Source organism: Salmo salar, chromosome ssa18, assembly GCF_905237065.1.
Source record: "Salmo salar chromosome ssa18, Ssal_v3.1, whole genome shotgun sequence".
In the NCBI taxonomy this organism is placed as follows: Eukaryota; Metazoa; Chordata; class Actinopteri; order Salmoniformes; family Salmonidae; genus Salmo; species Salmo salar.
In genome coordinates this window covers 75,552,277-75,575,618 of record NC_059459.1, presented here as the reverse complement: position 1 = coordinate 75,575,618, position 23,342 = coordinate 75,552,277, and the positions used below count along the sequence as shown (strand labels likewise).

Below are 23,342 nucleotides of genomic sequence, written 5' to 3'. Positions count from 1 at the left end.
TCAGGGTTCCATAGCCTCAGGCAGAACAGTTGGAACAGCTGTCTGACTCATGACTGACCTCTCCTTTGGGGGTGCTCTTGTATTTTTTCAACTGTTTTCATCCAAACCTCAGGTCTGCTCCTTCTAGAACAACATTTTAAAGGGATAGCCCTTTTTCTACTTACCAAAAGTCCAGTATGAAGGAAGTTGAATGTAGTTTCGCGAGCCAATGCTAGCTAATGTTAGCTCAATGACTGGAAGTCTACCGGAACAGCTAGCATACTGGCTCGCGAAACTACCTACAACTTCCTTCATACTGGACGCAGAGACAAAACAAATGGTATCAATGATTTTATCTGACTCTGGGTAAGAATAAAAAGGGTAATTGTCAAATTATCACACTACCACTTTACTTTAGTTCGTTTTACTGTAAAGTGTGTTGCAATTGATTTGATTTGAGTTTGAAAGTTTGTTCTGATTTGATTTTCTCTGAAGGAGAGCAGAAGAGACTGTCTGGATCTGGAGGCCAGCGTCCTAATGTTCCGGGCTGAAAAACGCCAGCTTAGCGACGGGAACAAACCCCTCTGCAGCACGGCTTCATCACCCTTCAGTGGATCAACAGCTTCATCTTCATCATCCTCGTCAGTACTGGAGCTGCACAGCAAGCCACTCTCCCCCAGGTTCCTGGATAACACGGCTAGAGTGCAGAGACGGGTGAGTTGGAGAGCACAGACAAAGACACGCGAGCACGTGTTGTGCACACATGAACACACACACACACACAGAGACACACACACAGAGACACAGACACAGAGACACAGACACAGACAGACACACACAGACACACAATGAGAACGTTGGAACTGAAATATGCTGACCTCTTCTGTGCTTTTGAAAGAGCTGTCAGAAGTCCAACAAACATTTGTCAACAAAGATTTTCAAAACAGGACCATTTTAATATATAATGTCAAAGTGGAACTATGTTTTCCACATTTTGTTTTATTACATTTAAGTGTTTATGTCACTGCCTACACACAATACCCCATAATGTCAAAGTGGAACTATGTTTTCCAATTTTTTTGGGGATTAATTCAAAATTAAAAGCTAATGTCTTGATTCAATTAGTATTTAACCCCTTTGCTATGGCAAACCTAAATAAGTTTAGGAGTACAAATTTGCTTCACAAGTCACACACAAATAGCATGGACTAGTGTTTAACATGGATTAGTGTTTAACATGGACTAGTGTGTAACATGGACTAGTGTTTAACATGGACTAGTGTTTAACATGGACTAGTGTGTAACATGGACTAGTGTTTAACATGGACTAGTGTTTAACATGGACTAGTGTTTAACATGGACTAGTGTGTAACATGGACTAGTGTTTAACATGGACTAGTGTTTAATATAATTTTTTTATGACTACCTCATCTCTGTACCCCAATTACATAAATTGTATTATCTGAAATAAATTATATTATTATATTATACAATTATCTGTAAGGTCCCTCAATCGAGCAGTGCATTTCAAACACAGATTCAACCACAAAGACCAGGGAGGTTTTCCAATGTCTCGCAAAGAAGGGCACCTATTGGTAGATGGATAAAAAAAGTATAATTACTTGAAGTTATTAATACACTTTGGATGGTGTATCAATACACCCAGTCACTACAAAGGTATAGGCTTCCTTCCTAACTCAGCTGCCCGGAGAGGAAGGAAACCGCTCAGGGATTTCACTATGGTGACATTATAACAGTTACAGAGTTTAATGGCTGTGATAGGAGAAAAACAAGTAGGGATCAATAACATTATAGCTACTCCATAATACTAACCTAAATGACAGAGTGAAAAGAAGGAAGCCTGTACAAAATACAAATATTCCTGGGAAAGATGGATTGGCAAGAAAAAAAGGAAACAAAAGGAACTAATAAATGAATGAGCAACGTTCCCTCTAAACTGCGCACGTGCGCGGCTGTGCACTTCCTCCAGGACTGCCGCGCCGAAGAAATGCCGCGCATTAGTTTGCACTATATAGATCAATGTGTCTCTATCGTTCCTTTGTTAACTCGCTCGTTTCCCTCCTTCACTTTCTCTCATTACTTTATATCCATAAACTCTCTTAAAATGTTCCTCTCTTCCTCCTTCTTGTCTCTCTTCCTCCTTCCTGTATCTCTTCCTCCCTCCTGTGTCTCATCTCCCTCCTCTCTGCTCCCTCACTCTCTTGTCTCCCTATCTTATTTCTTTCCTCTCCTGCTCAATCCATTCTCATCCCCTCTATTCCCTCTCCCTTATAATCTATAATCTAACTTGAAATGCTAAAACTCTCTCTTTCTCCCCTCTCTGTCTCTCTCCATCTCTCTCTCTCTCTCTCTCTCTCTCTCTCTTTCTTTCTTTCTTTCTCTCTCTCTTTTTTTTTGTTTCTCTTCCCAAATTCCCCTTTTACAGGGTGGCCTATCAGTGGACTGCATCTCAGATCTTGTAGAGAGCCAGTCCCGCCTGTTGGAGGCGCTGCAGCTGTCCCACCCTGCAGAGCTGGAGCTGAAGAAGACTGCAGCCGGAGCAGGGGGGCGGACCCAGACCAAGCTCAGCCTCAACCCCATCTATAAACAGGTCCCCCGCGTGGTGGAACGTTGCTGCTGTCACATTGAGAGACATGGTGAGTGTGTTTAAGTGTGTTTGTTATTTTGTTGTACATTTTATGTTTATTTTATTAATTATTTCTATCATGCACAAATATTCATTATACAAATTATCAGCGATCAACAATTTACATCACTACATCAAACATGTCTAAAACAAAACAAAACACAGGTAAAAACAAGAAAATACTTTAAATACATTAAAAAAAAGACATTTAAACAAATAAAGTGCAGTTGAATTCACTTAGGAAAAATTCTCAATGATTCAAGAAGATGTTATTATTTTTGTTATTAACTATGGATAAAGTCTTAACCACATGATTAAAGTAAATCACAAATATTTGTAATTTTGGTATAGAATTCTGGAATTTTTGTTTGTGTATAAAGTATTTGGCAACAAGAATAAAACAATTCACAGTAATTTCAATGGTCTTCTTATAATTGCAATAGTAACATATTAAATCCTTCATGTCAAAAACATGGGTAGTGTTCAAAAAGCTAAATATCTGCTCTGCAAAGGTTTTCCGATAAAATTCTATCACAGATTTACGTTCATAGGACAAGAGCGTAAGATTTTCTTTGTCACAGAAAACACAGATATCATCAATATCAAAACATTTGGACAACATAGATTTACATGGATATACTGTATCTTATTTAGAATCTTAAAGTGCACTTCTGTAAATTTGTTTGGTATACAGTATTTGTAAGGCATCAGCCAAGCTTTTTTTTTCAGGAATAAACATGTTCAAAAATGTTTTACCTCTACGTGTAAATTGGTTCTGTGAACAATTCATCAAATGGCTACGCGGATTATTTGCATTGACCCCCCACCCCCTTTGTTTTTACACTGCTGCTACTCGCTGTTTATTATCTATGCATAGTCAATTTACCTCTACCTACATGTACATATTCCCTCAATTACCTCGACTAACCTGAACCCCCGCACATTGACTCGGTACCAGTACTCCCTGTATATAGCCTTGTTATTGTTATTTTATTGTGTTACTTTTTTTACTTTAGTTTATTTAGTAAGTATTAAATATGTAATTTTCTTAAAACTGCATTGTTAGTTAAGGGCTTGTAAGTAAGCATTTCACGGTAAGGTCTACACCTGTTGTATTCAGCGCATGTCACAAATACAATGCGATTTGATTTGATCTCTTTAGAGGTAGAGGGATTTACAAACAAAGACAATGAGGGGTACACAAAGCGAGACATTCCCTCTACCTTGGACAGAAGCACTCTCCAAAGTATGGATCCCTTTGTAGCCAAGTATTAAATATATTCTTGGGTTTTCTTAATTTTAGGACATACATTCACATGTTGTCTGACTAAGTGATTTTTAGATAGATGTATTCCTAAATATTTAACACAGTACTTTAGAGGAATGTTTTCTATTTCTTTATCTTCATGTAAACAAGATTTCAGAAACGTTCAGTTTTAAACCAGAGCCAATAGAGAATGCAGTGATGTCATTAAGGGCATGGACGACCTGGTCTTTGTCTTTAAAAACAAAAAGTAGTATCGTCAGCCTTTTGGGGAATTTGGATTTCTCTGTCAAAAATCAATAAGCCATACAAATGTGCATTATTCTGAATATCTACAGATAGAAGTTCCACAACCAAAATGTATTTAAAAAAAGGCTGAATTGGGTAGTACACGTATTTTGGATGTATTAAGGTTTAGTATCACAGAACTATTTATATCTTCGTAAAACATGCGAATGACTTCGATAACATTTTCACCAAAAAGTTGGAGACCGAATGAGAAATTCGTGTTCAATTGTGTCAAAGGCTTTACAGAAGCCTGAAAAGAAAATATAATCTGAGCCAATTGCGTCTGAATAGTCCGTACTTTCCAAGACTAAAAGAATGTTGGATTTTTATGTGCCGGCCCTTCATAAATTCTGCTTGAGTATCATTTATAATGTTGTCTTTTCCTTTCTTTAGTCTTTTGGCATAAACCAGAGCAATTCATTTGTAGTCAATATTTAATAAAGTGTGTGTGTGTGTGTGTGTGTGTGTGTGTGTAGATGTGTCTGTTTATCAAGCCATTTTTACATCAGCATTTTTAAAGCACATGTTTCTAGTTTTCCGGGATACAGTATTTTCAACCTCACTTCTGTTTTCCTCGGGCGTCTTGCTCCGCCTGCTATGTTAGGTTACAAGTGCTGTACAAATACCCAGCCTATAACCACAAAGAGAGCCGCAGTGGCCATGACTAACAGCCTAGAAGGCAGGAACAGACGAAGAATCCTAGAGAGGATGCAGAATCAGAGGGCTGTCCTCTTCTGGCTCCACCTTCATCATAGGAATCCATTCGTAACACAGGTTAGGGTTGTGTCCAGTTATATCACTACAGCCTATGGGTGAGACACAGAGGATACAATGAACCACCAACTGTTATTAATGTCACGTCTGCTCCCGCTCCCCCTCTCTGGCGCTCGAGGTCGCCAGGCTGCTCATCATTACGCACAGCTGTCACCAGCGTTATTCGCACCAGCGCTTCATTGGACTCACCTGGTCTCCATCACGTTATTGATTGTCTCCCCTATATCTGTCACTTCCTCAGTTTCATCCCAGTGATTGATGTTGTTTTGTTTCTCTTGTCCAGACGCTGTTTTTGCTTTGTTTCATGTCTATTTATTATTAAATCATCACCCTGTACTTGCTTCCAGTCTCCCAGTGTCTGTCGTCTCAAGACCGTTACAATTAACTGTTAAAAATGTTCCACTTTTTTAAAATATCAACTGTGTCTTCTCAAGGGCTACAAACTGTGGGGATCTTTCGAGTTGGCAGCTCCATAAAGAGAGTTCGGCAGGTGAGGCATTAAAAATATATATATAATTATCCACATTACATGTTAGCACTGTAGTGATTTATACCTACTGGGTGTAATGATGTACTGTAGTGATTTATACCTACTGGGTGTAATGATGTACTGTAGTGATTTATACCTACTGGGTGTAATGATGTACTGTAGTGATTTATACCTACTGGGTGTAATGATGTACTGTAGTGATTTATACCTACTGGGTGTAATGATGTACTGTAGTGATTTATACCTACTGGGTGTAATGATGTACTGTAGTGATTTATACCTACTGGGTTTAATGATGTACTGTAGTGATTTATACCTACTGGGTGTAATGATGTACTGTAGTGATTTATACCTACTGGGTGTAATGATGTTGTGTTGATGTTGTGTTGGTGTTGATGTTGTGTTGTGTTGATGTTGATGTTGTGTTGATGTTGATGTTGTGTTGATGTTGATGTTGTGTTGATGTTGTGTTGATGTTGATGTTGTGTTGTGTTGATGTTGTGTTGTGTTGATGTTGTGTTGATGTTGTGTTGATGTTGTGTTGGTGTTGATGTTGTGTTGTGTTGTCTTGATGTTGTGTTGATGTTGATGTTGTGTTGTGTTGATGTTGTGTTGTGTTGATGTTGTGTTGTGTTGATGTTGTGTTGATGTTGATGTTGATGTTGTGTTGTGTTGATGTTGGTGTTGATGTTGTGTTGTGTTGATGTTGATGTTGTGTTGATGTTGTGTTGTGTTGTCTTGATGTTGTGTTGATGTTGTGTTGGTGTTTGTGTTGTGTTGATGTTGATGTTGTGTTGGTTTTGTGTTGATGTTGTGTTGGTGTTGTGTTGTGTTGTGTTGATGTTGTGTTGATGTTGATGTTGGTGTTGTGTTGATGTTGTGTTGATGTTGATGTTGATGTTGTGTTGATGTTGTGTTGATGCTGTGTTGATGTTGTGTTGATGTTGGTGTTGATGTTGATGTTGTGTTGATGTTGTGTTGATGTTGATGTTGTGTTGATGTTGTGTTGGTGTTTGTGTTGTGTTGATATTGATGTTGTGTTGATGTTGTGTTGTGTTGTGTTGATGCTGTGTTGATGTTGTGTTGATGATGTTGTGTTGATGTTGTGTTGATGATGTTGTGTTGATGTTGTGTTGATGTTGTGTTGATGTTGATGTTGTGTTGATGTTGTGTTGATGTTGTGTTGTGTTGATGTTGATGTTGTGTTGATGTTGTGTTGTGTTGTGTTGATGCTGTGTTGATGTTGTGTTGATGTTGATGTTGTGTTGATGTTGATGTTGTGTTGTGTTGGTGTTGTGCTGGAGTTGTGTTGATGTTGTGTTGGTGTTGTGTTGATATTGATGTTGTGTTGATGTTGTGTTGATGTTGTGTTGATGTTGATGTTGTGTTGTGTTGATATTGATGTTGTGTTGATGTTGTGTTGATACTGATGTTGTGTTGTGTTGATGTTGGTGTTGATGTTGATGTTGTGTTGATGTTGATGTTGTGTTGATGTTGTGTTGTGTTGGTGTTGTGCTGGAGTTGTGTTGATGTTGTGTTTATGTTGTGTTGGTGTTGATGTTGTGTTGATGTTGATGTTGTGTTGATGTTGATGTTGATGTTGTGTTGATGTTGTGTTGTGTTGGTGTTGTGCTGGAGTTGTGTTGATGTTGTGTTTATGTTGTGTTGGTGTTGATGTTGTGTTGATGTTGATGTTGTGTTGATGTTGTGTTGGTGTTGTGTTGGTGTTGATGTTGTGTTGGTATTGTGTTGGTGTTGATGTTGTGTTGGTGTTGTGTTGGTGTTGTGTTGGTGTTGATGTTGATGTTGTGTTGATGTTGTGTTGATGTTGTGTTGTGTTGATATTGATGTTGTGTTGATGTTGTGTTGTGTTGATGTTGTGTTGGTGTTGTGTTGATGTTGTGTTGATATTGGTGTTGTGTTGATGTTGTGTTGATGTTGATGTTGATGTTGTGTTGTGTTGATGTTGATGTTGTGTTGATGTTGTGTTGATGTTGATGTTGTGTTGATGTTGTGTTGATGTTGATGTTGGTGTTGTGTTTATGTTGTGTTGATGTTGTGTTGTGTTGATGTTGTGTTGTGTTGTGTTGGTGTTGTGTTGATATTGTGTTGATGTTGTGTTGTGTTGATGTTGTGTTGATGTTGATGTTGTGTTGTGTTGATGTTGATGTTGTGTTGTGTTGATGTTGTGTTGTGTTGATGTTGATGTTGTGTTGGTGTTGTGTTGTGTTGATATTGATGTTGTGTTGGTGTTGTGTTGGTGTTGTGTTGATGTTGTGTTGTGTTGATGTTGTGTTGTGTTGATGTTGTGTTGATGTTGTGTTGGTGTTGTGTTGATGTTGTGTTGGTGTTGTGTTGGTGTTGTGTTGGTGTTGTGTTGTGTTGATATTGATGTTGTGTTGGTGTTGTGTTGGTGTTGTGTTGATGTTGTGTTGTGTTGATGTTGTGTTGATGTTGTGTTGATGTTGATGTTGTGTTGATATTGGTGTTGTGTTGATGTTGTGTTGATGTTGATGTTGTGTTTGTGTTGTGTTGATATTGATGTTGTGTTGATGTTGTGTTTGTGTTGTGTTGGTGTTGTGTTGATGTTGTGTTGATGTTGTGTTTGTGTTGTGTTGATGTTGATGTTGTGTTGATATTGGTGTTGTGTTGATGTTGTGTTGATGTTGATATTGATGTTGTGTTGATGTTGTGTTGTGTTGTGTTGTGTTGATATTGATGTTGTGTTGTGTTGTGTTGATATTGATGTTGTGTTAATGTTGTGTTGGTGTTGTGACAGGTGTATTTCTCCTCTGTGTACGCAGGGCCGTTGATCCCTGACATTTTCTGTTTTCAAAGCATCATCACACGGGAAACTGACCTTTTATTTACTGCGTGTTTGGCCGGTGCATGTTAACTTGTTTATGTGTATGTCTGGTTCTGATTTGTGTGTGTTTCCCCCTGCAGCTGCGTGAGGACTTTGACATGGGGGCAGATGTGTGTCTGGAAGAGGAGAACAGTGTCCATGACGTAGCAGCTCTGCTGAAGGAGTTCCTCAGAGACATGCCTGACCCTCTACTGCCTAGAGAGCTCTACTCTGCTTTCCTCCACGCCAACAGTACGACACCCTCCCCCCCCCATCTCTGTCCTCTCTGTGGGTATCTAACCCATCTCTGTCCTCTCTGTGGGTATCTAACCCATCTCTGTCCTCTCTGTGGGTATCTATCCCATCACTGTCCCCTCTGTGGGGTTAGGTATCTATCCCATCACTGTCCCCTCTGTGGGGTTAGGTATCTATCCCATCACTGTCTCCTCTGTGGGGTTAGGTATCTATCCCATCACTGTCTCCTCTGTGGGGTTAGGTATCTATCCCATCACTGTCTCCTCTGTGGGGTTAGGTATCTATCCCATCACTGTCCCCTCTGTGGGGTTAGGTATCTATCCCATCACTGTCTCCTCTGTGGGGTTAGGTATCTATCCCATCACTGTCTCCTCTGTGGGGTTAGGTATCTATCCCATCACTGTCTCCTCTGTGGGGTTAGGTATCTATCCCATCACTGTCTCCTCTGTGGGGTTAGGTATCTATCCCATCACTGTCTCCTCTGTGGGGTTAGGTATCTATCCCATCACTGTCCCCTCTGTGGGGTTAGGTATCTATCCCATCACTGTCTCCTCTGTGGGGTTAGGTATCTATCCCATCACTGTCTCCTCTGTGGGGTTAGGTATCTATCCCATCACTGTCCCCTCTGTGGGGTTAGGTATCTATCCCATCACTGTCCCCTCTGTGGGGTTAGGTATCTATCCCATCACTGTCCCCTCTGTGGGGTTAGGTATCTATCCCATCACTGTCCCCTCTGTGGGGTTAGGTATCTATCCCATCACTGTCCCCTCTGTGGGGTTAGGTATCTAACCCATCACTGTCTCCTCTGTGGGGTTAGGTATCTATCCCATCACTGTCTCCTCTGTGGGGTTAGGTATCTATCCCATCACTGTCTCCTCTGTGGGGTTAGGTATCTATCCCATCACTGTCTCCTCTGTGGGGTTAGGTATCTATCCCATCACTGTCCCCTCTGTGGGGTTAGGTATCTATCCCATCACTGTCTCCTCTGTGGGGTTAGGTATCTATCCCATCACTGTCTCCTCTGTGGGGTTAGGTATCTATCCCATCACTGTCTCCTCTGTGGGGTTAGGTATCTATCCCATCACTGTCCCCTCTGTGGGGTTAGGTATCTATCCCATCACTGTCCCCTCTGTGGGGTTAGGTATCTATCCCATCACTGTCTCCTCTGTGGGGTTAGGTATCTATCCCATCACTGTCCCCTCTGTGGGGTTAGGTATCTATCCCATCACTGTCTCCTCTGTGGGGTTAGGTATCTATCCCATCACTGTCTCCTCTGTGGGGTTAGGTATCTATCCCATCACTGTCCCCTCTGTGGGGTTAGGTATCTATCCCATCACTGTCTCCTCTGTGGGGTTAGGTATCTATCCCATCACTGTCCCCTCTGTGGGGTTAGGTATCTATCCCATCACTGTCTCCTCTGTGGGGTTAGGTATCTATCCCATCACTGTCCCCTCTGTGGGGTTAGGTATCTGTCCCATCACTGTCCCCTCTGTGGGGTTAGGTATCTATCCCATCACTGTCTCCTCTGTGGGGTTAGGTATCTATCCCATCACTGTCTCCTCTGTGGGGTTAGGTATCTATCCCATCACTGTCCCCTCTGTGGGGTTGGGTATCTATCCCATCACTGTCTCCTCTGTGGGGTTAGGTATCTATCCCATCACTGTCTCCTCTGTGGGGTTAGGTATCTATCCCATCACTGTCTCCTCTGTGGGGTTAGGTATCTATCCCATCACTGTCTCCTCTGTGGGGTTAGGTATCTAACCCATCACTGTCTCCTCTGTGGGGTTAGGTATCTATCCCATCACTGTCTCCTCTGTGGGGTTAGGTATCTATCCCATCACTGTCTCCTCTGTGGGGTTAGGTATCTATCCCATCACTGTCTCCTCTGTGGGGTTAGGTATCTATCCCATCACTGTCCCCTCTGTGGGGTTAGGTATCTATCCCATCACTGTCCCCTCTGTGGATATCTATCCCATCACTGTCCCCTCTGTGGGGTTAGGTATCTATCCCATCACTGTCCCCTCTGTGGGGTTAGGTATCTATCCCATCACTGTCTCCTCTGTGGGGTTAGGTATCTATCCCATCACTGTCTCCTCTGTGGGGTTAGGTATCTATCCCATCACTGTCTCCTCTGTGGGGTTAGGTATCTATCCCATCACTGTCTCCTCTGTGGGGTTAGGTATCTATCCCATCACTGTCCCCTCTGTGGGGTTAGGTATCTATCCCATCACTGTCTCCTCTGTGGGGTTAGGTATCTATCCCATCACTGTCTCCTCTGTGGGGTTAGGTATCTATCCCATCACTGTCCCCTCTGTGGGGTTAGGTATCTATCCCATCACTGTCTCCTCTGTGGATATCTATCCCATCACTGTCCCCTCTGTGGGTATCTATCCCATCTGTCCTCTCTGTGGGTATCTAACCCATCTGTCTCCTCTGTGGGTATCTAACCCATCTGTCTCCTCTGTGGGTATCTAACCCATCTCTGTCCTCTCTGTGGGTATCTAACCCATCTGTCCTCTCTGTGGATATCTAACCCATCTGTCTCCTCTGTGGGTATCTAACCCATCTGTCTCCTCTGTGGGTATCTAACCCATCTGTCTCCTCTCTGTGAGTATCTAACCCATCTCTGTCCTCTCTGTGGGTATCTAACCCATCTGTCTCCTCTCTGTGGGTATCTAACCCATCTGTCTCCTCTCTGTGGGTATCTAACCCATCTCTGTCCTCTCTGTGGGTATCTAACCCATCTCTGTCCTCTCTGTGGGTATCTAACCCATCTGTCTCCTCTCTGTGGGTATCTAACCCATCTGTCTCCTCTCTGTGGGTATCTAACCCATCTCTGTCCTCTCTGTGAGTATCTAACCCATCTGTCTCCTCTCTGTGGGTATCTAACCCATCTCTGTCCTCTCTGTGGGTATCTAACCCATCTGTCTCCTCTCTGTGGGTATCTAACCCATCTGTCCCCTCTGTGGGTATCTAACCCATCTGTCTCCTCTCTGTGGGTATCTAACCCATCTCTGTCCTCTCTGTGGGTATCTAACCCATCTCTGTCCTCTCTGTGGGTATTTAACCCATCTCTGTCCTCTCTGTGGGTATCTAACCCATCTGTCCTCTCTGTGGGTATCTAACCCATCTGTCCTCTCTGTGGGTATCTAACCCATCTGTCTCCTCTCTGTGGGTATGTAACCCATCTCTGTCCTCTCTGTGGGTATCTAACCCATCTCTGTCCTCTCTGTGGATATCTAACCCATCTGTCTCCTCTCTGTGGGTATCTAACCCATCTCTGTCCTCTCTGTGGGTATCTAACCCATCTGTCTCCTCTCTGTGGGTATCTAACCCATCTGTCCTCTCTGTGGGTATCTAACCCATCTGTCTCCTCTCTGTGGGTATCTAACCCATCTGTCCTCTCTGTGGATATCTAACCCATCTCTGTCCTCTCTGTGGGTATCTAACCCATCTGTCTCCTCTCTGTGGGTATCTAACCCATCTGTCTCCTCTCTGTGAGTATCTAACCCATCTGTCTCCTCTCTGTGGGTATCTAACCCATCTGTCCTCTCTGTGGGTATCTAACCCATCTCTGTCCTCTCTGTGGGTATCTAACCCATCTCTGTCCTCTCTGTGGGTATCTAACCCATCTGTCTCCTCTCTGTGGGTATCTAACCCATCTCTGTCCTCTCTGTGGGTATCTAACCCATCTGTCTCCTCTCTGTGGGTATCTAACCCATCTGTCCCCTCTGTGGGTATCTAACCCATCTGTCTCCTCTCTGTGGGTATCTAACCCATCTGTCCTCTCTGTGGGTATCTAACCCATCTCTGTCCTCTCTGTGGGTATCTAACCCATCTGTCTCCTCTCTGTGGGTATCTAACCCATCTGTCTCCTCTCTGTGGGTATCTAACCCATCTGTCTCCTCTCTGTGGGTATCTATCCCATCTGTCCTCTCTGTGGGTATCTAACCCATCTGTCTCCTCTCTGTGGGTATCTAACCCATCTGTCTCCTCTCTGTGGGTATCTATCCCATCTGTCCTCTCTGTGGGTATCTAACCCATCTGTCTCCTCTCTGTGGGTATCTAACCCATCTGTCCTCTCTGTGGGTATCTAACCCATCTGTCTCCTCTCTGTGGGTATCTAACCCATCTGTCTCCTCTCTGTGGGTATCTAACCCATCTGTCTCCTCTCTGTGGGTATCTATCCCATCTGTCCTCTCTGTGGGTATCTAACCCATCTGTCTCCTCTCTGTGGGTATCTAACCCATCTGTCTCCTCTCTGTGGGTATCTAACCCATCTGTCTCCTCTCTGTGAGTATCTAACCCATCTGTCTCCTCTCTGTGGGTATCTAACCCATATGTCCTCTCTGTGGCTATCTAACCCATCTCTGTCCTCTCTGTGGGTATCTAACCCATCTCTGTCCTCTCTGTGGGTATCTAACCCATCTCTGTCCTCTCTGTGGATATCTAACCCATCTGTCTCCTCTCTGTGGGTATCTAACCCATCTGTCTCCTCTCTGTGGGTATCTAACCCATCTCTGTCCTCTCTGTGGGTATCTAACCCATCTGTCCTCTCTGTGGATATCTAACCCATCTCTGTCCTCTCTGTGGGTATCTAACCCATCTCTGTCCTCTCTGTGGGTATCTAACCCATCTGTCTCCTCTCTGTGGGTATCTAACCCATCTGTCTCCTCTCTGTGAGTATCTAACCCATCTGTCCTCTCTGTGGGTATCTAACCCATCTGTCTCCTCTCTGTGGGTATCTAACCCATCTCTGTCCTCTCTGTGGGTATCTAACCCATATGTGTCCCCTCTGTGGGTATCTAACCCATCTCTGTCCTCTCTGTGGGTATCTAACCCATCTGTCCTCTCTGTGGGTATCTAACCCATCTGTCCTCTCTGTGGGTATCTAACCCATCTGTCCTCTCTGTGGGTATCTAACCCATCTCTGTCCTCTCTGTGGGTATCTAACCCATCTCTGTCCTCTCTGTGGGTATCTAACCCATCTCTGTCCTCTCTGTGGGTATCTAACCCATCTGTCCTCTCTGTGGGTATCTAACCCATCTCTGTCCTCTCTGTGGGTATCTAACCCATCTGTCTCCTCTCTGTGAGTATCTAACCCATCTGTCCTCTCTGTGGATATCTAACCCATCTCTGTCCTCTCTGTGGGTATCTAACCCATCTGTCTCCTCTGTGGGTATCTAACCCATCTCTGTCCTCTCTGTGAGTATCTAACCCATCTCTGTCCTCTCTGTGGGTATCTAACCCATCTGTCTCCTCTCTGTGAGTATCTAACCCATCTGTCCTCTCTGTGAGTATCTAACCCATCTGTCCCCTCTGTGGGTATCTAACCCATCTGTCCTCTCTGTGGGTATCTAGCCCATCTGTCTCCTCTCTGTGGGTATCTAACCCATCTGTCTCCTCTCTGTGGGTATCTAACCCATCTCTGTCCTCTCTGTGGGTATCTAACCCATCTGTCTCCTCTGTGGGTATCTAACCCATCTGTCTCCTCTCTGTGGGTATCTAACCCATCTGTCCTCTCTGTGGGTATCTAACCCATCTGTCCTCTCTGTGGGTATCTAACCCATCTGTGTCCCCTCTGTCTCCCCTCATCTGTCCTGTAGTTCTGCAAGGGACAGACCAGTTCCTGTACCTCCAGCTGCTCCTCTACCTGTTACCGGCCTGTAATTGTGATACCCTGCTCCGCCTCCTCACCCTGTTACACACCGTACAGAGCCACGCACAGGACACCACAGGACCACAGGACACCACAGGACCACAGGACACCACAGGACCACAGGACACCACAGGACCACAGGACACCACAGGACCACAGGACACCACAGGACCACAGGACCAGGTGGTTAGTGTCTAGAGTGTGTGTGTGTGTGTCACTTCCACATCCTCTTACACACTTCATGTGTCTGTCTCATTCTGTTCACCTGTCTATCATTCTGTTCACCTGTCTATCTCTTTCCCTGTCAGCTAATGTCTGTTTCTCTATTTTTCTGTCTTTCTCTGTCAGCATTTGTCCGTCCTCAACAAGTCAGCTTCTCTCTCTCTCTCTCTCTCTCTCTCTCTCTCTCTCTCTCTCTCTCTCTCTCTCTCTCTCTCTCTCTCTCTCTCTCTCTCTCTCTCTCTCTCCTTTGACACTCAAGAGGAGAACATAATGGATTTTGGGTTAAAACTTAAACCTCTTAACTCTCTTTTTTTCTCTCTGTCTCTCGCGGTCTCTCTCTCTCTCTCTCTCTCTCTCTCTCTCTCTCTCTCTTTGTCTCTCTCTTTTTTGTCTCTGTCTCTCTCTCTCTCTGTCTTTGTCTCTCTCCTCTCTCTCTCTCTCTCTCTCTCTGTAGCTTGACCCTCTGTAGCTTGTACTGTAACTAGCCTAGCCTAAACAGTAGGTAGACCTAATATGTGGTCTCTCCCCCTAACCCCTAACCCCTCTCTCCTCTCTCTCTCCTCTCTCTCTGCAGTTCCTAGGCAACAAGATGACAGCAACTAACCTGGCGGTGATCTTTGGTCCCAACCTGTTGCAGGGGGAGAGGGCCGGAGGGGACAGGGAGATGAGTCCTCACGCCATGGGCATCGAGGACAGCACCGCCATCATCAACGTCACCCTGCAACTTATACAGAACTATAAGCGACTATTCATGGTACCAAGTGTGTGTGTGTGTGTGTGTGTGTGTGTGTGTGTGTGTGTGTGTGTGTGTGTGTGTGTGTGTGTGTGTGTGTGTGTGTGTGTGTGTGTGTGTGTGTGTGTGTGTGTTTAAATCTCCTGTCCTCTTCTCCCCAAGTGTCAGCAGAGCACCAACAGGTGTGTGTGTGTGTGTGTGTGTGTGTGTGTGTGTGTGTGTGTGTGTGTGTGTGTGTGTGTGTGTGTGTGTGTGTGTGTGTGTGTGTGTGTGTAAATCTCCCTGTCCTCCTCTCAACAGGTGTCAGCAGAGCTCCAACAGGAGTGTGTGTGTGTGTGTGTGTGTGTGTGTGTGTGTGTGTGTGTGTGTGTGTGTGTGTGTGTGTGTGTGTGTGTGTGTGTGTGTGTGTGTGTGTGTGTGTGTGTGTGTGTGTGTGTGTGTGTGTAAATCTCCTGTCCTCCTCTCCCCAGGTGTCAGCAGAGCTCCAACAGGAAGTGCTGATGAGTCTCATTCAGACAGATCCTGACATCATCGACTATCTTCTCCGCAGGAAACTCAGGTATGTGTCATTTCAGGGCCCAGAGTGCGGATAAGGTTTCCCCTGTCTATTCTTATTCATTATGATCTAAAAGGCAAAACTGGTCCTGGATCAGCCCTTCAGTTGTCTCTGAATCCCAGTGTTGTGTGTTCATTGAGTATATGTCTGCCTTTATCACCAGCGCTGCAAGGGTTCCTACAACGTGAATAATAAAATACTCTCTCCTCCATCCCTCTCCTCCCTCTCTTTCCTCTCCTCCTTCTCCCTCCCCCTGTCCTCCCTCTCCTCCTTCTCCCTCCCCCTGTCCTCCCTCTCTTCCCTCTCCTCCTTCTCCCTCCCCCTGTCCTCCCTCTCTTCCCTCTCCTCCTTCTCCCTCCCCCTGTCCTCCCTCTCTTCCCTCTCCTCCTTCTCCCTCCCCCTGTCCTCCCTCTCCTCCTTCTCCCTCCCCCTGTCCTCCCTCTCTTCCCTCTCCTCCTTCTCCCTCCCCTGTCCTCCCTCTCTTCCCTCTCCTCCTTCTCCCTCCCCCTGTCCTCCCTCTCTTCCCTCTCCTCCCTCTCTTCCCTCTCCTCCTTCTCCCTCCCCCTGTCCTCCCTCTCTTCCCTCTCCTCCTTCTCCCTCCCCCTGTCCTCCCTCTCTTCCCTCTCCTCCCTCTCTTCCCTCTCCTCCTTCTCCCTCCCCCTGTCCTCCCTCTCCTCCCTCCCTCCCACGGTGACAGTCACCTGGCGGTGGGGACAGTAGATTCTACGGGGGATCGACGGGACACGGGGGTGCCTCTGACCCCTCTGGAGCCCCCCTCTCCCCTCTTCAACCCTGACGGGCCCGGGGACGGCAGCCTGACCAGTGAGGTGTTCTTTAACCTGGAGGCGCTACGACACCACAACAACAAGACACGTAAGTCACGGGTCATAGAGGGGACACCTCTGTTGCTACACCCTTATTCATTCTGTTGCTATGGTTATGGCTAGGCTTAGGGTTAAAGACACACTCCAGCTATTTTTGAACTTTTCCTGTTGAAAAACAAAACCCCATAAATACAGCAAAGTACACGTAGTTAAGCGTAAACAATTGGTTTTGAGCAAAATAGTATTTTTTAAACAACTGCGAACCTCAAGGAGTAGGTCTGATGGGAATCTGTGATTTCATTGCCCTCCCCCTTGTTTGAGTAACAATAGAGGAAACCCCCCCCTAACTTATCTGGACCACCTATTGAGATGGGCCTTTTGTTAAGCTAGAGTTAGTATTAGGATAGGGGTTATGGTTGAGCTGGGGTGTGGACAGGAAGCTAGAGTTAGTATTAGGATAGGGGTTATGGTTGAGCTGGGGTGTGGACAGGAAGCTAGAGTTAGTATTAGGATAGGGGTTATGGTTGAGCTGGGGTGTGGACAGGAAGCTAGAGTTAGTATTAGGATAGGGGTTATGGTTGAGCTGGGGTGTGGACAGGAAGCTAGAGTTAGTATTAGGATAGGGGTTATGGTTGAGCTGGGGTGTGGACAGGAACCTAGAGTTAGTATTAGGATAGGGGTTATGGTTGAGCTGGGGTGTGGACAGGAAGCTAGAGTTAGTATTAGGATAGGGGTTATGGTTGAGCTGGGGTGTGGACAGGAAGCTAGAGTTAGTATTAGGTTAGGGGTTATGGTTGAGCTGGGGTGTGGACAGGAAGCTAGAGTTAGTATTAGGATAGGGGTTATGGTTGAGCTGGGGTGTGGACAGGAAGCTAGAGTTAGTATTAGGATAGGGGTTATGGTTGAGCTGGGGTGTGGACAGGAAGCTAGAGTTAGTATTAGGATAGGGGTTATGGTTGAGCTGGGGTGTGGACAGGAAGCTAGAGTTAGTATTAGGATAGGGGTTATGGTTGAGCTGGGGTGTGGACAGGAACCTAGAGTTAGTATTAGGATAGGGGTTATGGTTGAGCTGGGGTGTGGACAGGAAGCTAGAGTTAGTATTAGGATAGGGGTTATGGTTGAGCTGGGGTGTGGACAGGAAGCTAGAGTTAGTATTAGGTTAGGGGTTATGGTTGAGCTGGGGTGTGGACAGGAAGCTAGAGTTAGTATTAGGATAGGGGTTATGGTTGAGCTGGGGTGTGGACAGGAAGCTAGAGTTAGTATTAGGATAGGGGTTATGGTTGAGCTGGGGTGTGGACAGGAAGCTAGAGTTAGTATTAGGATAGGGGTTATGGTTGAGCTGGGGTGTGGACAGGAACCTAGAGTTAGTATTAGGATAGGGGTTATGGTTGAGCTGGGGTGTGGACAGGAACCTAGAGTTTGTATTAGGATAGGGGTTATGGTTGAGCTGGGGTGTGGACAGGAAGCTAGAGTTAGTATTAGGATAGGGGTTATGGTTGAGCTGGGGTGTGGACAGGAACCTAGAGTTTGTATTAGGATAGGGGTTATGGTTGAGCTGGGGTGTGGACAGGAAACTAGAGTTAGTATTAGGATAGGGGTTATGGTTGAGCTGGGGTGTGGACAGGAAGCTAGAGTTAGTATTAGGATAGGGGTTATGGTTCAGCTGGGGTGTGGACAGGAAGCTAGAGTTAGTATTAGGTTAGGGGTTATGGTTGAGCTGGGGTGTGGACAGGAAGCTAGAGTTAGTATTAGGATAGGGGTTATGGTTGAGCCGGGGTGTGGACAGGAAGCTAGAGTTAGTATTAGGATAGGGGTTATGGTTGAGCTGGGGTGTGGACAGGAAGCTAGAGTTACGGTTAACATAATAATAATAACAACAATACACACCGTACCGATTGATAAGATTGTAATAACAAACACCATTCAAAATAACATTGTAAAAACAAACATTGTAGATAACACTGTAATAGCAAAGTAACCACATTCTAAATAACATTGTAACAACATTCTAAATAACATTGTAAAAACAAACATTGTAGATAACACTGTAATAGCAAAGTAACAACATTCTAAATAAAAAGTAACCACATTCTAAATAACATTGTAACAACATTCTAAATAACATTGTAAAAACAAACATTGTAGATAACACTGTAATAGCAAAGTAACAACATTCTAAATAAAAAGTAACCACATTCTAAATAACATTGTAACAACATTCTAAATAACATTGTAAAAACAAACATTGTAGATAACACTGTAATAGCAAAGTAACAACATTCTAAATAAAAAGTAACCACATTCTAAATAACATTGTAACAACATTCTAAATAACATTGTAAAAACAAACATTGTAGATAACACTGTAATAGCAAAGTAACAACATTCTAAATAAAAAGTAACCACATTCTAAATAACATTGTAACAACATTCTAAATAACATTGTAACAACAAACATTGTAGATAACACTGTAATAGCAAAGTAACAACATTCTAAATAAAAAGTAACCACATTCTAAATAACATTGTAACAACATTCTAAATAACATTGTAAAAACAAACATTGTAGATAACACTGTAATAGCAAAGTAACAACATTCTAAATAAAAAGTAACCACATTCTAAATAACATTGTAACAACATTCTAAATAACATTGTAACAACAAACATTGTAGATAACACTGTAATAGCAAAGTAACAACATTTTAAATAAAAAGTAACCACATTCTAAATAACATTGTAACAACATTCTAAATAACATTGTAACAACAAACATTGTAGATAACACTGTAATAGCAAAGTAACAACATTCTAAATAAAAGGTAACAACATAAATAACATTGTAACAACAAAGTAACAACATTCTAAATAACATTGTAATAAAGTAACAACATTCGAAATAACATTGTAATAACAAACATTCAAAATAACATTGTAATAAAGTAACAACATTGTAATAACAAAGTAACATTCTAGATAAATTAATAAAGTAACAACATTCTAAATAAAAGGTAACAACATAAATAACATTGTAACAACAAAGTAACAACATTCTAAATAACATTGTAATAAAGTAACAACATTCGAAATAACATTGTAATAACAAACATTCAAAATAACATTGTAATAAAGTAACAACATTGTAATAACAAAGTAACATTCTAGATAAATTAATAAAGTAACAACATTCTAAATAACATTAAGAACAAAGTAACATTCTAGAAAACATTGCAATAAAGTAACACCATTCTAAATGACAATATCTAGAATAACAACACATCTCTCCCTCCACAGGCTCCAACGTGATCCTGTCCAAGTCCATCGGCCAGATGAGACAGTTCCACTCCAACCACAACCTCCTGAGTCTGGCCCAGTCCTCTAGCAGCTCCAGAGTCCACCCAGAGGACAGCTACCAGGCCCAGGAACAGAGGGCTCCGCTGGGGGAAGATCTGAGCTTCACCCTGGGGGCTGCCTCATGCTCCAGCCTGGGAGGAGAGGGGGATAACAGTGTCTGGGTGAGGCAGACACCCCAGGAAGAGAGGGAGAAACCACCTCCTAGTAATTCCAGTTATTTCTGGGACTTCTTCACAGGGAAGAGCTCGGGGTCTGAGACCATGGTATGATAGGACAGGACACTGGGGGTGCGGTGGAGGGGGGAGTGCATTCCTGAGGCGGATTGGGACTAGAAATCGTTGGAGCAGCCCACCGGGCTTTTGTCGGTTCTGCCTTAGGGCTAGCCAGTTTCTAGGCTGATGGAAGGTGGTTGGACCATGGACTCTATGGCGGCGTCCGGTGGTAGCCTGTCACCTGACCATGAGAGATAGGGTATATACACGTGTCAGACAAGCACAACCCAAACATACTAAACACACTGTTTTATACTAACACTGCTTGGGACTAACATTACCAAGGAATTTTATATTTTTTTTTACTATGGTTCCTATATATCCTTTGGACTCCGTGTGATGCGGCTGAAGACTATGTTATGGTATACTATCCCTTATCACAGTACAGCGTTTTACTAAGCTCATGAATTAAGTTTGAAACATTGGTTACAATGATGTTGGGGGGGGGGGGTCTGTAAGATGTACCGAAAAGTGTATATAACTTCTTTGCTTCAGCTTCTGATGCATAAAACAAGAAAACGGGGCCTCTTCTTTCTATTCCACAAGAGGGCAACCTTTACCACACCTCGTATAAACACCATCTGGCTGGCTGCTGTGGACTGGAACTATTACCACTCTTCACAGGACTATTTTAATGAACTACCAGGGACAATATGGCAGTAGATATGTTCTAGAACTAAAGATGTTAGTTAAATAAAGGTTAAATAAACAATTAAATAAAAAAATACCTACCTAAAGATGGAGAGAGAATGCTGTGTACTGTATAGACCTGCCTGAAGATGGAGAGAGAATGCTGTGTACTGTATAGACCTGCCTGAAGATGGAGAGAGAATGCTGTGTACTGTACAGACCTGCCTGAAGATGGAGAGAGAATGCTGTGTACTGTACAGACCTACCTGAAGATGGAGAGAGAATGCTGTGTACAGACCTACCTGAAGATGGAGAGAGAATGCTGTGTACAGACCTTCCTGAAGATGGAGAGAGAATGCTGTGTACTGTACAGACCTACCTAAAGATGGAGAGAGAATGCTGTGTACTGTACAGACCTGCCTAAAGATGGAAAGAATGCTGTGCACAGACCTACCTGAAGATGGAGAGAGAATGCTGTGTGCAAACCTACCTGAAGATGGAGAGAGAATGCTGTGTACAGACCTACCTGAAGATGGAGAGAGAATGCTGTGTGCAGACCTACCTGAAGATGGAGAGAATGCTGTGTACTGTACAGACCTGCCTAAAGATGGAAAGAATGCTGTGTACTGTACAGACCTGCCTAAAGATGGAGAGAGAATGCTGTGTACTGGTACAGACCTACCTGAAGATGGAGAGAGAATGCTGTGTACAGACCTGCCTGAAGATGGAGAGAGAATGCTGTGTACTGTACAGACCTACCTAAAGATGAAGAGAGAATGCTGTGTGTGTGTGGGGGGGGGGGGGGGGCTGTAAGATGTAACGAAAAGTGTATATAACTTCTTTGCTTCAGCTTCTGATGCATAAAACAAGAAAACGGGGCCTCTTCTTGCTATTCCACAAGAGGGCAACCTTTACCACACCTCGTATAAACACCATCTGGCTGGCTGCTGTGGACTGGAACTATTACCACTCTTCACAGGACTATTTTAATGAACTACCAGGGACAATATGGCAGTAGATATGTTCTAGAACTAAAGATGTTAGTTAAATAAAGGTTAAATAAACAATTAAATAAAGAAATACCTACCTAAAGAAGGAGAAAGAATGCTGTGTACTGTATAGACCTGCCTGAAGATGGAGAGAGAATGCTGTGTACTGTATAGACCTGCCTGAAGATGGAGAGAGAATGCTGTGTACTGTACAGACCTGCCTGAAGATGGAGAGAGAATGCTGTATACAGACCTGCCTGAAGATGGAGAGAGAATGTTGTGTACAGACCTACCTGAAGATGGAGAGAGGATGCTGTGTACAGACCTACCTGAAGATGGAGAGAGAATGCTGTGTACAGACCTACCTGAAGATGGAGAGAGAATGCTGTGTACTGTACAGACCTACCTAAAGATGGAGAGAGAATGCTGTGTACAGACCTTCCTGAAGATGGAGAGAGAATGCTGTGTACTGTACAGACCTACCTAAAGATGGAGAGAGAATGCTGTGTACAGATCTACCTAAAGATGGAGAGAGAATGCTGTGTACTGTACAGACCTGCCTGAAGATGGAGAGAATGCTGTGTACTGTACATACCTGCCTGAAGATGGAGAGAGAATGCTGTATACTGTACAGACCTACCTGAAGATGGAGAGAGAATGCTGTGTACAGACCTACCTAAAGATGGAGAGAGAATGCTGTGTACAGACCTAGCTGAAGATGGAGAGAGAATGCTGTGTACAGACCTACCTGAAGATGGAGAGAGAATGATGTGTACTGTACAGACCTGCCTAAAGATGGAAAGAATGCTGTGTACAGACCTACCTGAAGATGGAGAGAGAATGCTGTGTACTGTACAGACCTACCTGAAGATGGAGAGAGAATGCTGTGTACTGTACAGACCTGCCTGAAGATGGAGAGAGAATGCTGTGTACTGTACATACCTGCCTGAAGATGGAGAGAGAATGCTGTGTACTGTACAGACCTACCTGAAGATGGAGAGAGAATGCTGTGTACAGACCTACCTAAAGATGGAGAGAGAATGCTGTGTACAGACCTAGCTGAAGATGGAGAGAGAATGCTGTGTACAGACCTACCTGAAGATGGAGAGAGAATGCTGTGTACTGTACAGACCTGCCTAAAGATGGAAAGAATGCTGTGTACAGACCTACCTGAAGATGGAGAGAGAATGCTGTGTGCAGACCTACCTGAAGATGGAGAGAGAATGCTGTGTACTGTACAGACCTACCTGAAGATGGAGAGAGAATGCTGTGTGCAGACCTACCTGAAGATGGAGAGAGAATGCTGTGTACTGTACAGACCTGCCTAAAGATGGAAAGAATGCTGTGTACAGACCTACCTGAAGATGGAGAGAGAATGCTGTGTACTGTACAGACCTGCCTAAAGATGGAAATAATGCTGTGTACAGACCTACCTGAAGATGGAGAGAGAATGCTGTGTACTGTACAGACCTACCTGAAGATGGAGAGAGAATGCTGTGTACTGTACAGACCTACCTGAAGATGGAGAGAGAATGCTGTGTACAGACCTACCTGAAGATGGA

At 43.9% G+C, this 23,342-nt stretch overlaps 1 protein-coding gene across 4 annotated transcripts in view; it reads left to right on the top strand.

Moving 5' to 3' along the window:
• Nucleotides 1-20,898, top strand: part of LOC106577881 (rho GTPase-activating protein 6) — a 128,105-nt gene extending 107,207 nt beyond the window's left edge. For 3 of the 4 annotated variants that reach the window (XM_045701569.1, XM_014156301.2, XM_014156302.2), the window contains exons 5-13: nt 475-693; nt 2,425-2,635; nt 5,386-5,441; nt 8,388-8,538; nt 14,148-14,386; nt 14,997-15,176; nt 15,626-15,714; nt 16,409-16,584; nt 19,830-20,898. In XM_045701569.1, coding sequence (XP_045557525.1) covers nt 475-693; nt 2,425-2,635; nt 5,386-5,441; nt 8,388-8,538; nt 14,148-14,386; nt 14,997-15,176; nt 15,626-15,714; nt 16,409-16,584; nt 19,830-20,158 — 1,650 coding nt within the window. In that variant the 3' untranslated portion in view covers nt 20,159-20,898. The remainder of the gene's footprint in view (nt 1-474; nt 694-2,424; nt 2,636-5,385; nt 5,442-8,387; nt 8,539-14,147; nt 14,387-14,996; nt 15,177-15,625; nt 15,715-16,408; nt 16,585-19,829) is intronic. The other variant, XM_045701570.1, reaches the window with a different exon arrangement.
• The last annotated feature ends 2,444 nt before the right edge of the window (nt 20,899-23,342 follow it).